General features: G+C 38.3%; 1 protein-coding gene across 1 annotated transcript; it reads right to left on the minus strand.

The window, feature by feature from the left end:
* Nucleotides 1-487: 487 nt before the first annotated feature.
* On the minus strand, nucleotides 488-17,822 carry ercc8 (excision repair cross-complementation group 8). Its single transcript, XM_042488134.1, has 12 exons — nucleotides 17,475-17,822; nucleotides 15,799-15,894; nucleotides 15,351-15,452; nucleotides 14,714-14,837; nucleotides 13,267-13,348; nucleotides 10,429-10,497; nucleotides 10,276-10,342; nucleotides 8,646-8,749; nucleotides 7,096-7,220; nucleotides 3,627-3,824; nucleotides 1,437-1,532; nucleotides 488-585 (listed from the first exon to the last, which is right to left on the minus strand). Exons 1-12 carry the CDS (start codon nucleotides 17,549-17,551, stop codon nucleotides 520-522), a joined length of 1,206 nt encoding a protein of 401 aa, XP_042344068.1. The 5' UTR covers nucleotides 17,552-17,822; the 3' UTR covers nucleotides 488-519.
* Between the last annotated feature and the right edge of the window lie 102 nt (nucleotides 17,823-17,924).

The following is a 17,924-nucleotide window of genomic DNA, read 5'->3' on the forward strand; positions in this document are numbered from 1 at the left end:
ACCTAATGTAAGTGTCATAACAGGTATGCAGGTGCTGTGAAATGACAGTAAAAATGTATTCTGCTCGTCTCAAAACCTCCAAATCAGTCAACATTATAATTTGCACAAACGATGGCAGGTATGACTGCTTTAACTTTCTGAAATACAAAATTGGTTTGGACAGGTCAGGAGGACTTTAGCAACATGAAACCTGATATGCAAACCAAGGACCATAATGACTTTACATTCAAATAAAATAAAAATGCAAAAATGACAATGCTGTATCCAATGTAGAAAAACAAGCATTCATAAAATGTGCATATTCAGAAAGTCGTACAACTATTTACACATTTCATCTTAAGGCCTTCATCTTTGTCTGCAGTGATGAAACAGGAGACATTTCCCTCAACACATCATTATCCTCACAGGTGTTCCTGGACCTGTCATTTTTTGACACGTTAATTGTGAAGGCTGTGTGCTCATTTGCTTGGTGAGTCACCTGTGTGTGGCCACTTTGTCAGCATATACAAAACACCAGTGTTAATCTTCATCACTGCTCCATGCGTCCTGAAAGGCAGGGTTCACTGTCGACTGGTCAGCAGCAGCCTGCAAGGAATCAACGCATTCAGCTCAATGTCAAAACATTGTACAAAAACATAATATGCTAAACAAATCACAACCTGTAATCACATATCCTTGCCTGAAACACTTTGTACATGACTGACTGTTGTTTAGCTGATAAATCTTCCAATGAGTTAAAATGGAAAAATACAGGTTTGTATTTGGATAAGCACTACTGGAATGCAGCAACGGCAGTTAAGTAATGATGACAGAGTACTCTTGTGTTTGTGTGTGTATCAGTGTGTACTGTGTCATAATCTAAATTCCTAAGATGATGAAAAAGCTCGTCTATGATCTCACTTCTGCCATGACATCAAAAAAAGAAAATGAAAGTTAAGAGGACATCTGTTAATTGTCGTATTCACACTGAGATGACATGATGACATTAAACACTCAAAGAGACACTCATAGAGTTAATCAGTTACATTTTGGAGTGTTAATTTATTCCACATTGTTTTTTAAAGGTTTCTGGTAGATATGGAATATAATATAATGGTTTTCCTTGGTGTATAATCACCTGAAAATAAGATTCTTGTGTTTTTGCTATCTTAGAATAAGCTGTTTGGATCTACTTTTTTTTTAAAGGAAGAGACTATGGATAAATCAGCTCCTGAACCTACTGAACATCTGGATCTTAATGCCAAACAGTGTTGCAGAAACCCTGAAAGGTAATGTAAAACTACATTTCAAATCACCAGTTCCATTTGTTTTTGAGAGGAGGAGACCTTTGAGGATAATTCAGCTCCCGATAAAAAAAGTCCTGAACGTCTGAATCATCAGTAAGGTTTACAAATCTTGTTTTCTGTTATTGAGACTACTGATATCTATATTGATACCTGATTGGCACTCTTTGATTCTTCTTCCACATCTGAGGCACGAAGAACAGGAACCCACGCCAGGATATTACAGTCTTTACCTCCACTGTACAGCTCCTATATACAATAAGCACAGGAACACTTAGTTCACACCTGGTTACAGGATATAAAAAAAGAGCTGTCGCAGCGTAACGCTTACCTTAAAGCACTAACGAACAATGACATCAGCACCGGGGGAACACCAGTGTTAACAAGCATGACGTGGCCCAAGAGTTAAATAATGAATACGCGTAAAACTGTCGATGCAACATAGGTGAACATATGGGACACGTACTCAGTGTCAAGGGACTGATCAGCGTCTTTACACCAGACAAGAGGAACCCAGGAGATGTAAAACTTATTTTCAGGAACAGATCTGCTCTCATGAAACTCTGCAGAGTGACGAGCTGCCAGACGGCATTCCTGTCTTACACATACAAAACCAGTGTTTGACACCGGATGTTGACATTGACTAAAAATGATGAGGGCGTTGGTTAGACATCCCAGTATAGAGTATTTGTGTTGATTATGTAGAACTGCATGTACCTGATAATTAAAAAGATTACAGTCGACACCACGTAGAAACAGAGAAGTGGTGCGCTGCCATATATTAAGGTTAGTTTTAAAGGGAACACAAATTACAAAACTGAACAAGCATATTGATACACTTGTAAGGTTTTTTTTTGTTTTTACAGCTTTATATCTTCAGTTTTGCTTATACTGTAAGAAGAATGATTTACTGTGTTTACCAGAGATTTACTGATGTATTTGAAAGTCACTGATTTCAACCAACAGCTTGAATTAAAACTAATATTAGTTTTAGTCAGATTTACTTTTATGTCAATATGTGGCCAACTGTGGAATTGGAACATTTGTGAGTACTTCATTAAATCAGAAAAAAAGGATAAAAACTAAAATGGTCTTTTTTAAGTCTTAACTTTTTATTTGTTTACTGATGTTTATTCATTACCTGATAAAAGTCTGTATATCAATAATGGAATCATCAAATAAGGGCATGGAAATCATATCAGATCACCTTAAAAAATAAAAATAGTGAGCCCTTCACTGCCACAAGTCATATAATATGAATAGTAGGTTAGTAATAGATGTAAAATTTAGTGTTATTTAGTGTTATTTATTTATTTAAATGAGCCAGTTATACACACAAAGCTTTAGAGAAGAGAAGAAAAGCACTTCATGGAGATAATCTCCATATATATGTTGATTCCTTCTGTGGATAGTTCATTTGGGATATTGTTTTCCTTTCTTTTTTGTTTACATTTCAAGTTTTTCTTATCCACACGTTTTGTGCATGCTTTGTATATGGAGAGACTGAATATGTAAAATATGTGGGACAGAAGGTGCCATGTAATCCCATATGGGAAGGGCCAAGAAAAAATTCTGACATGACAGAAAAATAAAGACATAATGTAATATAATATAATATAATATAATATAGTATTATATTATATTTATTCAGTTACTAGGAGCAGCTCTTGCACCTTTGTCGTCACTTGAATATGTAGTATAATTTTAAGTGTACTGTTTTTATTTTCTTTCAATCTCACTAAACTTTTTGTTGCCTGTGTGTTTGTACACTGTTTCTGTTGTTGCTTTGCAATTAAAAAAACATTTTTTTTCAATTAATGAAATAGTTTTAGCAACATCAAATCCTTGTTCCACTGGGTTTCTTTTAATGGCAACAAGCACAAGCAGAGTATTGTATGCTACAGATAATAATCAAACCCAAGTAGCACCTGTTTTTGACTCTGATAAAGGAGATGGCATTACTTTTGTGCAGTGAAACCCTCACCAGGACTTCTGTAAACAACACGGTCGACATTTAAGCAGAGAGCACACAGGAGATGACTGTATTTGCATTTGTAGAAGCTCAGTATAGCTCCGGAAATGTTGACCTAACCATGCTATGGGTCTGGCAGAAGTGGCTTATTTGACATTGCCATGGTGATTGCAAATTTCTAATAGCTCTAACTGCATCACAACAGTTGAAGAGATAAAATGAGAAACAGACAAGGGACCAGCTACACCTGACTGGCAGAACAAACAGAAATAGATAGGTGGAAATACAAACAAAGGTAGCACTGCAGATAGACGGGGTCTATTAGCCAGATTCTGGGAACAGTTCCCACGTGGGGCTTCAGTGTGTCTCACCTGGTAGTCTGGGTGGAACTCGCAGCAGTCGACGTTGTTGTAGTGACCCCGAAGCATAGTGACCAGCTCTCCCGTGTGGAGGGTATACATGGCTACTGAGCTGCCGCATGGTACAAAGACAAATTCTGGGCTGCAGCCTCGTGACACGGTGAACTGAAGTCTTTTACGACTCTCGTTGCAGACTTTCCCGTAATTTACCTGAAGGACAAACAGTGAAGGCACACAAGGTTCAGATCATGGCTGCATATTCCTAAACTTAAACTCGTTTTTAAAAAATAAATAATGTGAGATGAATATGATTTTTTCCTTTTTTTAAAACAGACAACATACATTAATGACTCTTTTTGTTACAATATGTTGTATTCCAGAACTTTCAATGTTCTTCAGAACTGAATAAATGACAGATTTTAAATGATGCAAAAATGCAAACTGTAAGCAAACGCAGAGCTAAGACTTTAATTAAGGTTGAAAGGTGCCCTGTGGAGTTTTCTTTGAAACAAACAAAAGTTGTGTTTACAAGTGTTACCCACCAAAATGTACCTGTATGCTTGAGGGTCTAACAAATCATAAAATAGTTGCTAAAACAATATTTTAAATATTTCAGAACCTGTAATGTTTACATCTATGCTCACTAGCTTGCAGTCTTCTTCTAAACTACCTTTCCTGATGAAATGCAGAGACCCTGAAATCAAAACAAACAGGAACAAACGAGCAAACGTCTTCACCTTGATGGTCTAGAATTACAAGGCTTCATTCATGCCTGTGAAACAGGTTTGAATTGTGTAACGCATTCCTGTTACACCCCCCGATGTGCACCAGATATTCCCACTGCCTCATCTATAATCTCAATCTGATCTTTGCCCAGGAAAGAAGGTCAGCTACCCTTGCAGTCACTAGTTGTCTTGTGCTGCAGCCTGAAGATGGAAAAATGCACACCATGGCAACCGCAGCATGAAGCAGCGGAGCAGGAAATTGGAGCAGGAGTGTGTGTGAGAGCCCTGGGCAATAAGCACAGCTTCTCTTAGGTTATCAGGTTATGCTTCTGTGGTGTGAAGGTGGATATGAAATGTTTCCATTATTATTATTATTCTTGTTATAACCATCATTATGTAGACCCTCGGCTACAAAGCACAGTTTCTTATAGACTGGCATCCTGTTGGCTCAGTTTGGCCAAAAACCACTAATTCATCCGTCAAACTCTCTCTGGTCTGGCTTCTGCTCGTCTCTTTTTTATCATTATAACCAAAACATAAGTAGTCAAAGAGTCTGTCCTAAAGAGTCTGTAAGAGCTGACATTTGAACAAAGGCCTTCAAATTTGGTTAACAGCGGCTTGTTGGTTAGTGGTTAGTGATTGTTAACCAAACATAAATTCCTGTCGCACTTGTTAACCAGCTAACACCAGCAGAGAATATCAAACAGGAAAGAAAGTACTGCCATTCATAACAATTCTACAAAAGCGCAATGCATTAACTTGAGAAAAAAAATCTGGTTTTGAGATAATAATCTCGTTAATGTAGGGAAATGAAAATTTACAAAATAATTGTCTTGTTAAGTTAGAAAAACAAGACCAGATTTTTTTTTTAAACATGAAAAATATTCGCAGAATTGCGACACAATATCGATTTTAACCTGCGGCCCTTTCCCCTCTCTCCACTGTAATTGCCACTCTTAAGCCGTAATATCAAAAAAAGGGAAAATCCTGAAAAATTATCTAAAACTTAAAAATAATGATGATTTTTTAAAAAGTTTTTTCACACTAAGCATGGATTATTGTCTGAAAAATTTACATGGACATGTACAAAAATTGATTTTGTGGGTTCTCAAGAATGCTTGCATACCCCTGCCGAACATTCATGTTGAAGAAAAAATAATCTGACGGACCTTGATTTTTTTGTCTTATAATTCTGAGATGACTATTTCGTTAATTTAGGAAAATGGGAACTTAGGAAATAATTGCCTGTTAAGAAAAACAAGAGCAGATTCGATGAAAAATGTTCTCAGACCTCTGACACAATATCAATGCCAACCTGCAGCCCTTGTCCTCCTCTCTCTCCACCATATGCTGTGAAAGATTTGTGTGGAGGGAAAAAAAAATCTGGTGAACCTTGATTTTAGCGGATTTGTTTTTCATGAAAATTTTTCTCTTTATTCTGAGATAATCTCGTTAACCCCCAAAAAGGGGGCTAATATTTTTTCTCCGGTGAATGCATTAAGCCTCTGTATAATTCCCCTGTGCCTTTAAACATTGAGGAAAAGTGACCATGTTCCCTCTGAATTTAATAACTTAATACCAAATTCAATATTTTTTTTTTGTTTGAATAATTTAAAAATAAATCTTGACTCTGCAGCTTTATTTTGACAGTATTATACAGAAATATACATTTGGCTTACATATTCACTCTGCAGTACTATGACAGACACACTGAAATGTTCATGAGTGTGTATGACAAGAAGCTGTGTAAATCACGTTCTGTAGTCTTTGGGGGTTGTATAACAGATTAAAGGACATGTATGATTTGACCTCCTGCCCCAGTTACAACCTGTGCAGCAACATTCTGTATGTATGTGTCTGCAGAGACGTTACAGCCTTTAGGAAACCCAGAGGGGAAGACGTCACTGTGATCTAATCTGCTGGTAATGAACTCAAACTTCAGCGGGTACAGCTATGATTTTACACCAGTGGTTTCTGTTCATTTGTGGCTTTTTGGAGAAACACGACAGAGCCTGCCAATCGAATACGTTCTCGTTACTTAAATAAATTCATAGATTGATGTCCTGAATGAAACGAATATTGATTAATATTTAAAAATTAAAACTGAATCAGATGAAACTAATATGAAAGGATTATCACTTTGCCAAAAGCACTGACAATCAATAACATTCAAGTCTTCAGCTCTGTGGAGCTTTTTCTCTAATGTAGCTCATTGTTTTGGTTTAACAGCCTGCATGTGAACTACCTATCTAAACTCACCATCTATCCATCACGTTACCCATAACAACTGTTTAAGCCAGTGATATGGTGATAGCTCTGAAGTGTTTCTCTTCTCCCTAGTAGTAAAAAAAAATATCAATAAATACAGCTTCAAGTTAATCATCATATATAATCCATATCCTCTGCATAATTATGGGATTTTCTTTACTTTTCGACAGGACCTCATCCAAGTGAAGGCATTTACAAATTAAAAAAGGTGTCAAAAGAAGCACTGAGGTCCAGGAGAGGCAGCTGGACTGAACCTTTGTGTCAGACACAGCAGAGATCAGGAGACAAAAACCAGTTTTAAAGGTATCAAGCAAGACATTTTAGGTATTAATTCATTCTTTAAACTTTTTTCAATTATCTAGTTTGGCAAAAATGTCAATGAAAAAAAATGTCTGCAGCTGCGGCATCTGCATGATTCAAAGTATTAATCCAGGTAGGATATGAAGACAAAGAATTCATGCTCTCTCTCTCACACAAACATAACTTACCAATGTGTTTTCCCCTGTGGCACTATTCCACAGTCGCATACGGTCGTCAGTTCCAGTGGTGAGGAGGTAGAGGCCATCACCAGTAAAGCACAGGCCGTTCACTCTGCCATTATGAGCTGTGTTCACTGGTTAAACACAGGTGAGACGTGTTAACGTGCATTTGTCATCTCTTTTCTCCTCCATCATTATCAACAACCAACAGTGCATACTTTTCTACACAATTATCAATCAACGGCACGCTTTTTGTGTAACTCTTGTTAAAATCAATTGTTTCCTTCTTTTACAAAGAACAGTTAAGATAAACTTGCAAAGTGGTTTCCTCCAGACATTTGCTCCTGTTGACTCAAACACGAACGGAGCCTCAGGCAGGAGAGACAGATTGTGTATGTGCAGAGTGTTGACCTCTCCTCCACAGAGACACACTCAGTCGTGTTAACAGGAATAACATGAAAGTTATAAGAAATCACAGCTACACGCTGGCCCACTACTACAAGATTTTTAAAGTCCTACAGATGTTGAAAGTGTGAGAGACCCCTCACATAATGACACGTTAAGATAAATCAACAGTGTTGTGTCCACAGTGTGTGGACAGCAAAGACTTGGATAAAAACAGCACACCACACACTAACAGACTCCATTCACGAACAACCACAGTCCCAACTCTCAGGGCCAGAAGTCTTGCAAATCTCTCGCATTAATTTGTTGTTGTAAAGAAAAAGGGCGGACAATGGGCAAGAAAAAGTCAGAGACGGCTTTAACACAGACTTTTAATGTTACAGTGCGAGCAGGAGGCGAGTAAATTCTGAGTTGAATCTCGTTTGATAATCCATTAGAAATCTCTGAGATCGGCGGGAGCACTGGTGATTCTTGGGGCTATGCCTTGTAAATCTGCGATTCCTAGAATAGCGAAGGCATGACCCACCCTACTCTGCCTCTGATTGGTTCACCTTGACATCCTCACCTAACCCTTACCAAGCTCACTCCTGCCTGAACCAACTCAAGCAACAGCCGGAGGTAGAGTAGGGTAGAAAATGCCTCCGCTATCCTAGGAAATGCAAATTCACGTCAGGATATCAGGTCATAAATATTGAACATGTTGATTATTTGCGGCCAGGATGGACTTCTGAGCATACAAGGGGATGCAAAAAAACACTCTTGACATACGTCACATCACGGGAAAATGGCAAGATGATAAGAAATTTTGTGACTCCAGATAAATGTGTTCCCTCACAGTGTATGTTTTTGGGGTTATCTGCACTTCAGCTCCTGTTATATGCACATAGAAAGTCTGTACAGCAGCACTCTGAGTTATATCTCATACTGTGAGATTGCTAAAAGGACATTTTAGACAGTGATTGTCAAATTGATACGAACAAGGGGAGGGAAATGTATGAAATGCATCGGCATACAAGGAAATCCACTAATTTTTGCACACTTTATTACCTGTATTTATTGCTCTATAAATAAATACCGAAACATCTGCCAAGAGCCCCGCCCACTGAATGAATGAGGAAAAAGACACTGGACAAGAAAGGAAAAGGTAACAGTACCTGCCTCAGACGAGACTTTTGACTTGTCTCCATTGTGCTGATCCAGAGTGAAGAGACTACCAGAAGCCCGGCGCACATCCCAAACTTTCACTTTGCTGTCTGCACTTAGAAGGAAAATGAGGGAGTTATTTTTCTTTTGCACTCTCTTGGTTAATTAATGAAAATATTGTCATATAAACTAGAGATGTCCCAATCAGACCTGAGGGACTGATATCAAGCCCGATCAACACATTTTTTAACTGACTGGAACCAGTTTTGGAGCATGCATCCTGCCTGAGCCTTTGTTTACATCCTCTGTCACACAGGTGTTGTAAACAGTGAGCACAGTTTGTGGCAGATATTTAGGTTTTAAAGTAATGCTGCTGCTCCAATAAGAGATACTGATTTGCTACACCACTTTAATAGGAATTGACATTGTTGTTTATTTTTAGTGAACTAGTTTTACTATAATGCTGTAATAAACAGAGCGGTAAGCTGATTTTTATTTGTTGTGACTGGATGATCAAGTTCAGCTATAACACGACTGGAACTGTCACTCATCTACAGAGCTCTGTACTTTAGTTACAGGGCTACACTCTGAAGACACATTTTACTTTGTTTGCTTTGTTATTTTGTTGAAAGAACGAATGCTGCACTTAACAGAGTTGTGATATTTATTTATTTTTATTTTATTTATGTAACCTTTATTTAATCCAGTTGGCCCCATTGAGATTAAGAATCTCTTTCTCAAGAAAGGCCCGGCCAAGACAGTCAGCCGTGAAGACACAAAGGGAGACAAATATAACTCACAAGTACTAAAATTTTCAATATATATTTTTTTATTTTGTTTACTTTTTTTCTTTTTAGTTTGTTTACTTTGTTATTTCTGTAAAAATTAAATTTAAAAAACTCTTGTTTGGATGCAGACATTTTTTTCTTGTATTGCTTTGCAGAGCTATTAAACTGTCAAGCATATTCACTGGATTGATTTTAATAACTTTTATCATGCTTAAAGTGTACGTTGTGCAGCTGTATTATCAAGGTTAATACATGTATCAGATCGCGACTCGATATCAGCAGACACTTAATATCAAATTACTCAGATTGGGATCTGGGGCAAAAAAACGTGATGAGGACACCCCTAATAAACTATTCAAAAATAAGGGCAGGTTTGTTCATCCCACTAAGATTTCTGGTTCAATTCATGCTCAAAGCTCCAGATCCACAAGTGTTTGTTTTTAAAGGTCAGATTTTTGTTGTGAGTTAACGTGCTGCTCCATAATAGAATATCGCACACTTCTCTGTGCCCGTTGTTTTCAAAATCACTTACAGTCCACAGGGACGGGCAGCACACCGGTCCCAATAGGTTAATTAGCAGGTCTAATGTAGCATAAAACAGGTGGGGACTGTATCCACCATATGCTAAACTGACAGGGCTACTAGAGTTCCACAGAGCTGGCGATGTGGTGGCATTATACTTGACTCAGAGCTGCAATGTGGCCAGATGGGCAGGAACTGAGATGACAAGAACTGCTGGGACGCAGCATGGCGGGGACTGTCCTGCGCATGACATTGTTCTTTGATGTGGCTCTGAGGTCAAACTAGGTGAGGCTGAAACTCCACAGAAAGGCTGGCAGTTAGCGGTTCCTACCTGGCAGTGGCTAAGATGTGCTCGTATCTGGGCGACCACCGCACAGACAAGACCTCTGCTCTGTGACCTGGAAGGAGGAAAGTTATTGTTAATGTGAGTGAGGAAAAACAGTGGTAAAAGTAAACGTGTGTGTTTGTGGTTCAGTTCACTAACCCTGAAGAACGTGAATCTTCGAGCCAGACTTCAGGTCACACAGCTGGATTTTGGGATCTTTGGTGCCAACTGTAAATATAGACACAAAAACACTGTTGATGGACGAGATTCAAAATTCTTTTCCTTATTTTCGGTCATATAAATATTATGTTACAATGTTGGATGTTTATATTTAAAGTGGCCAAAGGTTGAAATAACAGTGAAAACCTGTGTAAATCATGAGGCTGTTCTAGACTTTCAAAATCAGGCTGAATGGAACAAATTCTAATAGTGAAATGATTCATTTTGCAGGGGTTATGATGCTCAAAGAAATGTATCCACCGATTTACAGATGTCTCTTTCACAATGAATGTCTATGGGAAAAAAGTATTTTTGGGCCCCATGGCATTACATGACAAACGCAGAAGTTGTAACTCATTGTTTGGCCACTATGTTAAATTGGCTTCAGTCTGGCACTGTTCCAGGAGGCCTGGAAAGCACAGATACGGAAGATCTGGAAACATTGATAAATCAGAGCAGACTTTTTTTTTCAGGACAGGGGCTTTAAGAGACAGATACTAAAATGGAGTGTGTCATACAGAGGTTAAAAAGAGGTGTTCAAGCACAGACAATATGACAAAAATAAAGTGGGTTTTTTGCACATTAAAGCATGCAAGCATGTTCTGGTAGCAACTAAAAAAAACAAGTACGAATCTGAAAATGAGCAGAATAGGCTCCCTTTAAAACACTGGAATAAAAGGAATTACAAGGATAAATCAGTTATGCAGTATTACAGTCCTTTTTATCAATGGTGTCCACGTTTACAGATCATGATACATTTTGAGTATAATCTGCAACATGTGTAAGGGAGAGGTGCTTAATCTGGATAAAACCTGCAGTCCCAGGTTCCAGGTTCTTGCAGATAAGGTGTGGTAAATAAGGAAAGTCAATGATAGGAACTTCTGATAGATTTGTGCTAACACACCCATCAATGTATGCCAGGAGGGAAAGTGAAATTTAACAGCATAAAGAAGATGATTGGGATGCCATAAAAAATCTAAACAGCCCAAATTAAGCAGAATTAATGAGCTATTGGTGCTTTTCAGTAACAGATTTACTTAAAATGTCTACTTAGATAAAATAAAAGACTCTGGGGGTGTAACTTGTTAGACAAGCATCTGTAACACCCCTGAGACTGTAATTGTCTCCGCTTTGAAAATAGGCGTGTCAAAGAAACTGTGTGTGTGCGCACATGTATGAGCACATACTCAGCAGGCACGATGAACCTGTTGGTCCTGCTGGGCGATGTGGTGAGGAGGCAGCTAGAATTCTTACGATTTTTTTTCCCCCCGAAATCTGTCTCTGAACCTGAATCAATGCGCAGCTAGCATCTGACTCACTCCTGTCCCCTCTAGGAACATGTCACTTTATAACCAGGGGTAAAAAGAAACTGGGGTATAGGGCAGGGGAGGGTTATACGGTGTGCTGTAGGGAAGCATGCAGTGCACAATTTAGAGAAACAAACGGATGAAAGATGGAATAACTGATGCGACTGTTGTCTCAGGGTCCCGACAAACAAAGCTGACAATCAGCTGTCAGCCACTGTCGGACCTCATGTGAGCGTCTGTTGCTCTAGCTTTTGCTGTGTGTCCCACACAGTTAGCACTAGTCCGCACTTGTAAAGAGATTTTATATAAATGTAAAATTGCTTTGCCTTGTAGGCTGTTGTTCGGCCAATTCAGAATGTTGAATCGGTGTTGGAAAAGGTGGACTCTGACAATGAATTCAGTCACTCTGATCGGCAGTTCAGCTATGTGCACGAAAACAGAAACGGAAGTGAAGAAATCAAACAAACAACTTCAGTCAAGAGGGCATGAGCTCAAAACAAACTTGTTTTATTAAGTAAGACTATTTCTTTGTCATTGAGCCCTTTAGCAGAAACAATTCGTTATTGTTTGTGTTATTGTTTGCTTGCACATGGTAAATACCCTTCGTTCGACATCTGGTATCTAAGATCAGTCCCGTCTGTTTTTGGCTTCTGTTTTTGCCTGACAAATACAGATTGCCACCAACTGCTTGTATAAAGACTTATTTCCTCTCAACCAGGTGCAGAGAGAGACATCAAGGCTCATTTATGCTCAACGTTACAAACGGAGGCTCTGTCCGTACTCTGTGTTCATTTTGTCCGAATTTGTCCACGTTTTCTCTGAGCTTAAAGATATGGATGACACAAAGCAGTACCACCTGAGATGGGAGCAGTGAAGCATATTCAAGTGAAACACGACCGCAGGAGATGACAAAGAAATTTAAATAATGACTGAACAGAACAAATCCTGAATATATATAAACAACATATAGTGAAATGATTGAAAAGAATTGTTCGTCCACATGTCGGGATGTATACAATGGCCACACAGACCTCCACCGTCTGCAACGCTGCCTCCCTTTAAAAGGTTCAATATTACAACATCATTCACCGTCACCTCTTTTGTTGCTGTGTGAAACCTTTCACTCTGCCCTCCAGCGTCATCTATTGGCTGTATCCATGCCATCATAAAGGACGCACAGAAGTATGAGGACAATGATGTTTACAATGTTTGAAACAGAAAAATCTACCTTCGTACATAAAGGGAGAATAAATGAGCATTAAGTTGGCTGTTGGCTGTTGGTGTGTTTGAGAGCAACTTTTTGGTACAGACACAGGTGACGTGAAATGACGCAACAGTTGGCCTTCGTCACCACTAGCTCTCTGATGTCAGTTTGGTGTGTCTGGGGCCAGACGTGTCAGCAGGTAGTCTGGCTGGTTTGTTTTCTGCTAACTGAGATCAGTAATAACTGTGGCTGCTTTGTCACACACACCTGCGACGAGACTGTGCTTCCTGGCGATGGGGGACAGGTGGTGGCTGTAGACATTGCCCTCAAACTCGAAGACTTCAGCAGGCTGAAGAAAAGCAAAGTGAGAGAATGACAGGGAGACGGGCACACAGAGGGGGTCAGTATACTTGTGAATGTATGCTTAATGAAAATCTTAATTTTATGATAAAACTTGCAAGCGTGACCTTAAGAATGACATGGCCTTAAAAGTTTAAATTTGGTATAAATGGACCACAGTGCAGGGAAGCAGCTCTAAGGATGTATTAGGTAAAAATAAAAAAAGCAGATAGTGAAGATACGCCAGCTCAGAGCTCAGAGAGCAGCTCACTCGAGCAGCACTGGCGGTTACAATGCAAATTCTTCAGCAAATATAAAAAGCCTCTCTGTGCCCCATCTGTCAGTGTGTGCCAGCACCGGCCAATGGGTGTGCGCACACACACACACAGAGGAGACTCTGTTTGCATAAAAATACCACACGTACACATTGACTATGCACAAAGCACACACTTTTGTGAAAAATACACAACCACAGTAAATAATTTAATGGGCATGAGTGTGTGTTTGTGAGGGATACAGAGGCAGAAACGCACCGAGTAAAACAAATGAAAGGTCGGCACTTCTTTTCTGTCCCTTCCCTGACCTTTTGAGGTAACCGTTGTGCCAGTGTAACTCTAGCACAGCTCAGGGCCTGCCATATGGGACTGTGTGGCAAAGAAAGGTAGCAAGCATGAAGCAGAAAATAAGAAAGAGACGGGAAGAGATAGTGAAAAGAGCAAAAAGAGAGAAAGGGTGGTGGAGCTATAAAAAACAAACAATGTCAGCTAGTTATTAAAACAATTTCCAACATGCAGTAAGTCACTTGTTTTTTGGGAACATGCTTTTAAGTTCATACATTGACTCAGCTTTGCTGTAACTACACAGCATATATTGAAATTAGGCTGGCACAATATCTGACTTTCAACATACAATTATTGTGGCCAGAATAGTCTGTGATAACAGTTTTATCTCAAAATCTATAAAAAAATTGAAATAAATAAATAAATTTCATCAGTAAAATTCATCTTTGACTTTGTTTATCTTGCGTTTTGTCTCTTTTTATAAAACGAATTACACTCAAAATACATGTGTAGGGAGGTGAAGAGAGAGTCTGTAACTATAACTGTATAAAACATGTACAAAAAGAGCCCTCTTTGCCACAGTTTACAACAAAAAGTACTAACAGTGTTCACTGTAATATTGACAACATCGGTTGCATTTTGACTATTTGACACACACAAAAATATTTACTTTTATCCAATATCTACTTTTACCATTGCGTGGTGATGGTTGTACAAAAGTTTTAAAATATGTACTCACAGTTTGAGAAAAGTACCAAAGCAACTTGGAAAAACTGTAACCCAGAGTAACCTGTCTGTGGGTGATACTTTCTTACCTTCAGTGTCTCAGTGTCCCAGACTTTCATGGTTTTGTCAAAGGAACTGGAGACAAACATGCCTGTGTCATAGGGATACCACTGGACTGTCTCGACACTGAATTTGTGGACATACCGACTCGACCTAAATTAAAAAAAAAAAAAAAAAAAAAAAAGTAAAAAAATGTGACAATATCGATAAAAAACTTTATAGACACTGATTCATGCTTAATTATGTCCAACCCCCCCCCCAAATGTGTACCAACAAATCAAAGTAATGTTTCTGCAGACACTAAAGCTATACTCACACTGTAAACCATAATGCTACGTCCCTTTGCAGCCTTGTTCAGCCATGCAGGTGCATGCTTTCATGACAGAGGTTTAATGAAGCAATAGTAAAATGTTCAAACATTATCACAAGTTAATCTGCATCAGAATCAGAGCAATGTATTGAACTGTACAAAATTAAATTTAGTAGGATTTTTTTGTTCAAATTACCAGTAAAAAAAAACATGAATAAAAAAATAGGGGCAGAAACATTGTGAGTCAAGCCACAGAGGATGTGGCTGTGAACAAGCTCAGAGCGACATGCTGCTGTGAGAACTTAATGCGATGCTGCCCTCTTATGGACACAACAAGTCAATGCAGTAACACTCACCTGCCTACTGTACAAACGGCCTTGCAGGTGTACTGTGGTTTCCCGCTGTAGTTCTCCAGGTCGTAGATGACGATCACTCCATCTGCTCCTCCAGACAACATGCTGAACAACAGAGAGGGCTGATTTAACAGACAGCATCACTCTCTCCAGCACAGATTCTAAATTCATTTCTACCAAAGTATGACTGTGTGTAGTTCTCAATGAAAACTCATTACAGCGAGGTCTGTGGATGAGTTTTTCAAATGTGATTTCCCCATGCTTTGTGTAGCCAAAAATTTAACGACAGTCACCTCAATTTTACTACATCCTATCAAAAACCTTTGTCTTGATTCAAGCTGCAGCTTATGATTCATAAATGTTGCTGTTTTAGGTGTAACAGTTCCAGGGGAGGATTGTAATGCAGTCATTAATAAATCAGTAATAATAAATTAGGACTGAGTGGACTTACTATCTTCCCTCTATTACTTCAATGTCAATGGTGTTGATGCCATTTCCATGGACTCTGTCCACGTCTCTGTCAGGATTCAAGTTCAGACTCAGGAGCCTTTGGAGACACAGAAAGGTTAAGAATTAAGCATCAACACTGGACAGTCCATTAATCCATTTCAGATCTTTAAAGCCTTTTTAGGTAGGTAATCGAAATACGGTAAAAGTAGAAAAGACACAGCAGAGGAAACAGACAACAAACATGATGCATCTGAGACAAAATTATGAGACTATTCAAACCAATATTAGACGAATCGGCTAATTCATTCAAATCCATAGGAAATTGTGCAGGGTACAAAAACAAATAACAACCACTATAATAGAATAATCAAATACACCCAGCCGCATCTCATCGATATGTGTCCATTAACACTCCAAAAGAAAAAAGTAAATCTCCCCTTCCCTCCTGGCTTCGGATGTCCTTGATGTCATATAATTAAAATGAATACATCAATTTAAAAAGGAGAAGAAAAAAAACCCTTAAAGAAATAAATTATTTTAATAATACAAAATAATAATAATAAATACAAAAAAAACCCAAACAGAAAAAAAAAAAAAAACCTCTTCTTACCTAGATAATAATAATAACAGAACAGTCACTAACAAAGTACATGTATTTAGTGATTTAGAACAGGATTGTAAATGTGTTATAAATTTGTTATTAAAGTTTTATTTATTTTATCTTTTTTAAATAACACAAGTTAGGATGTAAGAAACATATTACAAAGATTTTTATCCCTCAGAATTGTTAATTCATATTTTTATTACATGTCCTTTGTGGCCAATGGGTCAATATTTTCCCCAAAATGATATTACAGTATACAGCATGTTTTGTTTTTTTTGTATAATAAAATTCACTTCTATGAAATGTTTTGAAATGGTTATACATAGTGTATGTGCACCCATGTGTGTGTATGAGACAAATAATCTATGTCTGACACTTCCTCAGTAGCAAAATCTTTTCTGCCTAAATTATTGCTTTGTTTTCTGGGGTATGGAAAATGAGAAGAGGGAAGTCCCTCTGTCCCCCACAACAAACGTTAAATGTGTATTTTGAAAAGCTTAAAATCAGCATACATCTCTAAACTCTTAATCTGATATAATTGAGATTGTCATAAATTAAAAACAGCATTCTTATGAAGCATGCAAAACAATAAAGCTTTATAAATCTAATCAATTATCTCCCTTAGTGCTATAAACTGAGTTTATTGCAATCCCTGTTTTGAAACGACAGAAGATGTACAGAAGAACTATATATATATAGACAATTTTAACTTTTCATGTGAAAAAAGTGCAATAAACAACGACAGGTATAGCAGGGGTAAATAAATTATATCAAGAAAAAGAAAGGACTCAACAAACAACTATAAAATTTAGACATGGGATGTGTAGCATGCCAACTGTTTGCATGTACTGTTGCATTTAATTTTTTAAAAATTAAATTACAATCTTCGGTGATGTGTGGAGGACATGGAGCTTTGCTAAAACTGCAGAAATCATCAATACCAAACAGCAGATGCTTTTCACACTGCATCAGGACTAAAACAGATCAATAAATCTACCTTACCTTAAACAGACTACATGTATACACAACAGCATTTCTTTTCCTTTCTGGTTGAGTTACTTGCATACTCTCACCTTCTCGTTGACTCTGCACGTCTGAGTCGTAGAGGGTCATCCAGACCGGCCTGCCTTGCTGCCAGGAACCCCAACATTGCTTCAGCTTGGAGAGAAATTTAACTTTAAAGGGTACTCAACCTGTGCTACAATTAGCTAGCCTAGCTCAGGGGCTAGCATGCTAACGACACTGACGTACGTTCTTAATCCAAACTGAAATTTGGTGCATCCAATAACACATGTTATCGTACCCAAAGCTTCGTTATAGCTTAATGCGCTATTTAAATATTACAAGGGCACCATGCTTCGATAATTTATTGTTCATTTCACATGAATTTTTACTAGCTTCGTAGCAGCTCCAAACAAGGCGCCGCCATGTTGGAACGTGACGTTCTGTTACGACAAAAGCGCTGATTGGCTGGTGAGGAACAGCCGTCCAATCACAGAACAGCTTATTCGTTCTCTTCCCCG

Source organism: Plectropomus leopardus, chromosome 6, assembly GCF_008729295.1.
Source record: "Plectropomus leopardus isolate mb chromosome 6, YSFRI_Pleo_2.0, whole genome shotgun sequence".
Lineage (NCBI taxonomy): Eukaryota > Metazoa > Chordata > Actinopteri > Perciformes > Serranidae > Plectropomus > Plectropomus leopardus.

What these genes read in the sequence shown, in the direction of transcription:
- ercc8 (XM_042488134.1), bottom strand. Translation starts at nt 17,551, where the DNA reads ATGTTGGGGTTCCTGGCAGCAAGGCAGGCCGGTCTGGATGACCCTCTA. An exon ending in GAAGCACAGTCTCGTCGCAG is followed by an intron (nt 10,498 to 13,266) that starts GTGTGTGTGACA and finishes CTATATTTACAG; the next exon opens with TTGGCACCAAAGATCCCAAA. An exon ending in GAAGATTCACGTTCTTCAGG is followed by an intron (nt 10,343 to 10,428) that starts GTTAGTGAACTG and finishes TCCTCCTTCCAG; the next exon opens with GTCACAGAGCAGAGGTCTTG.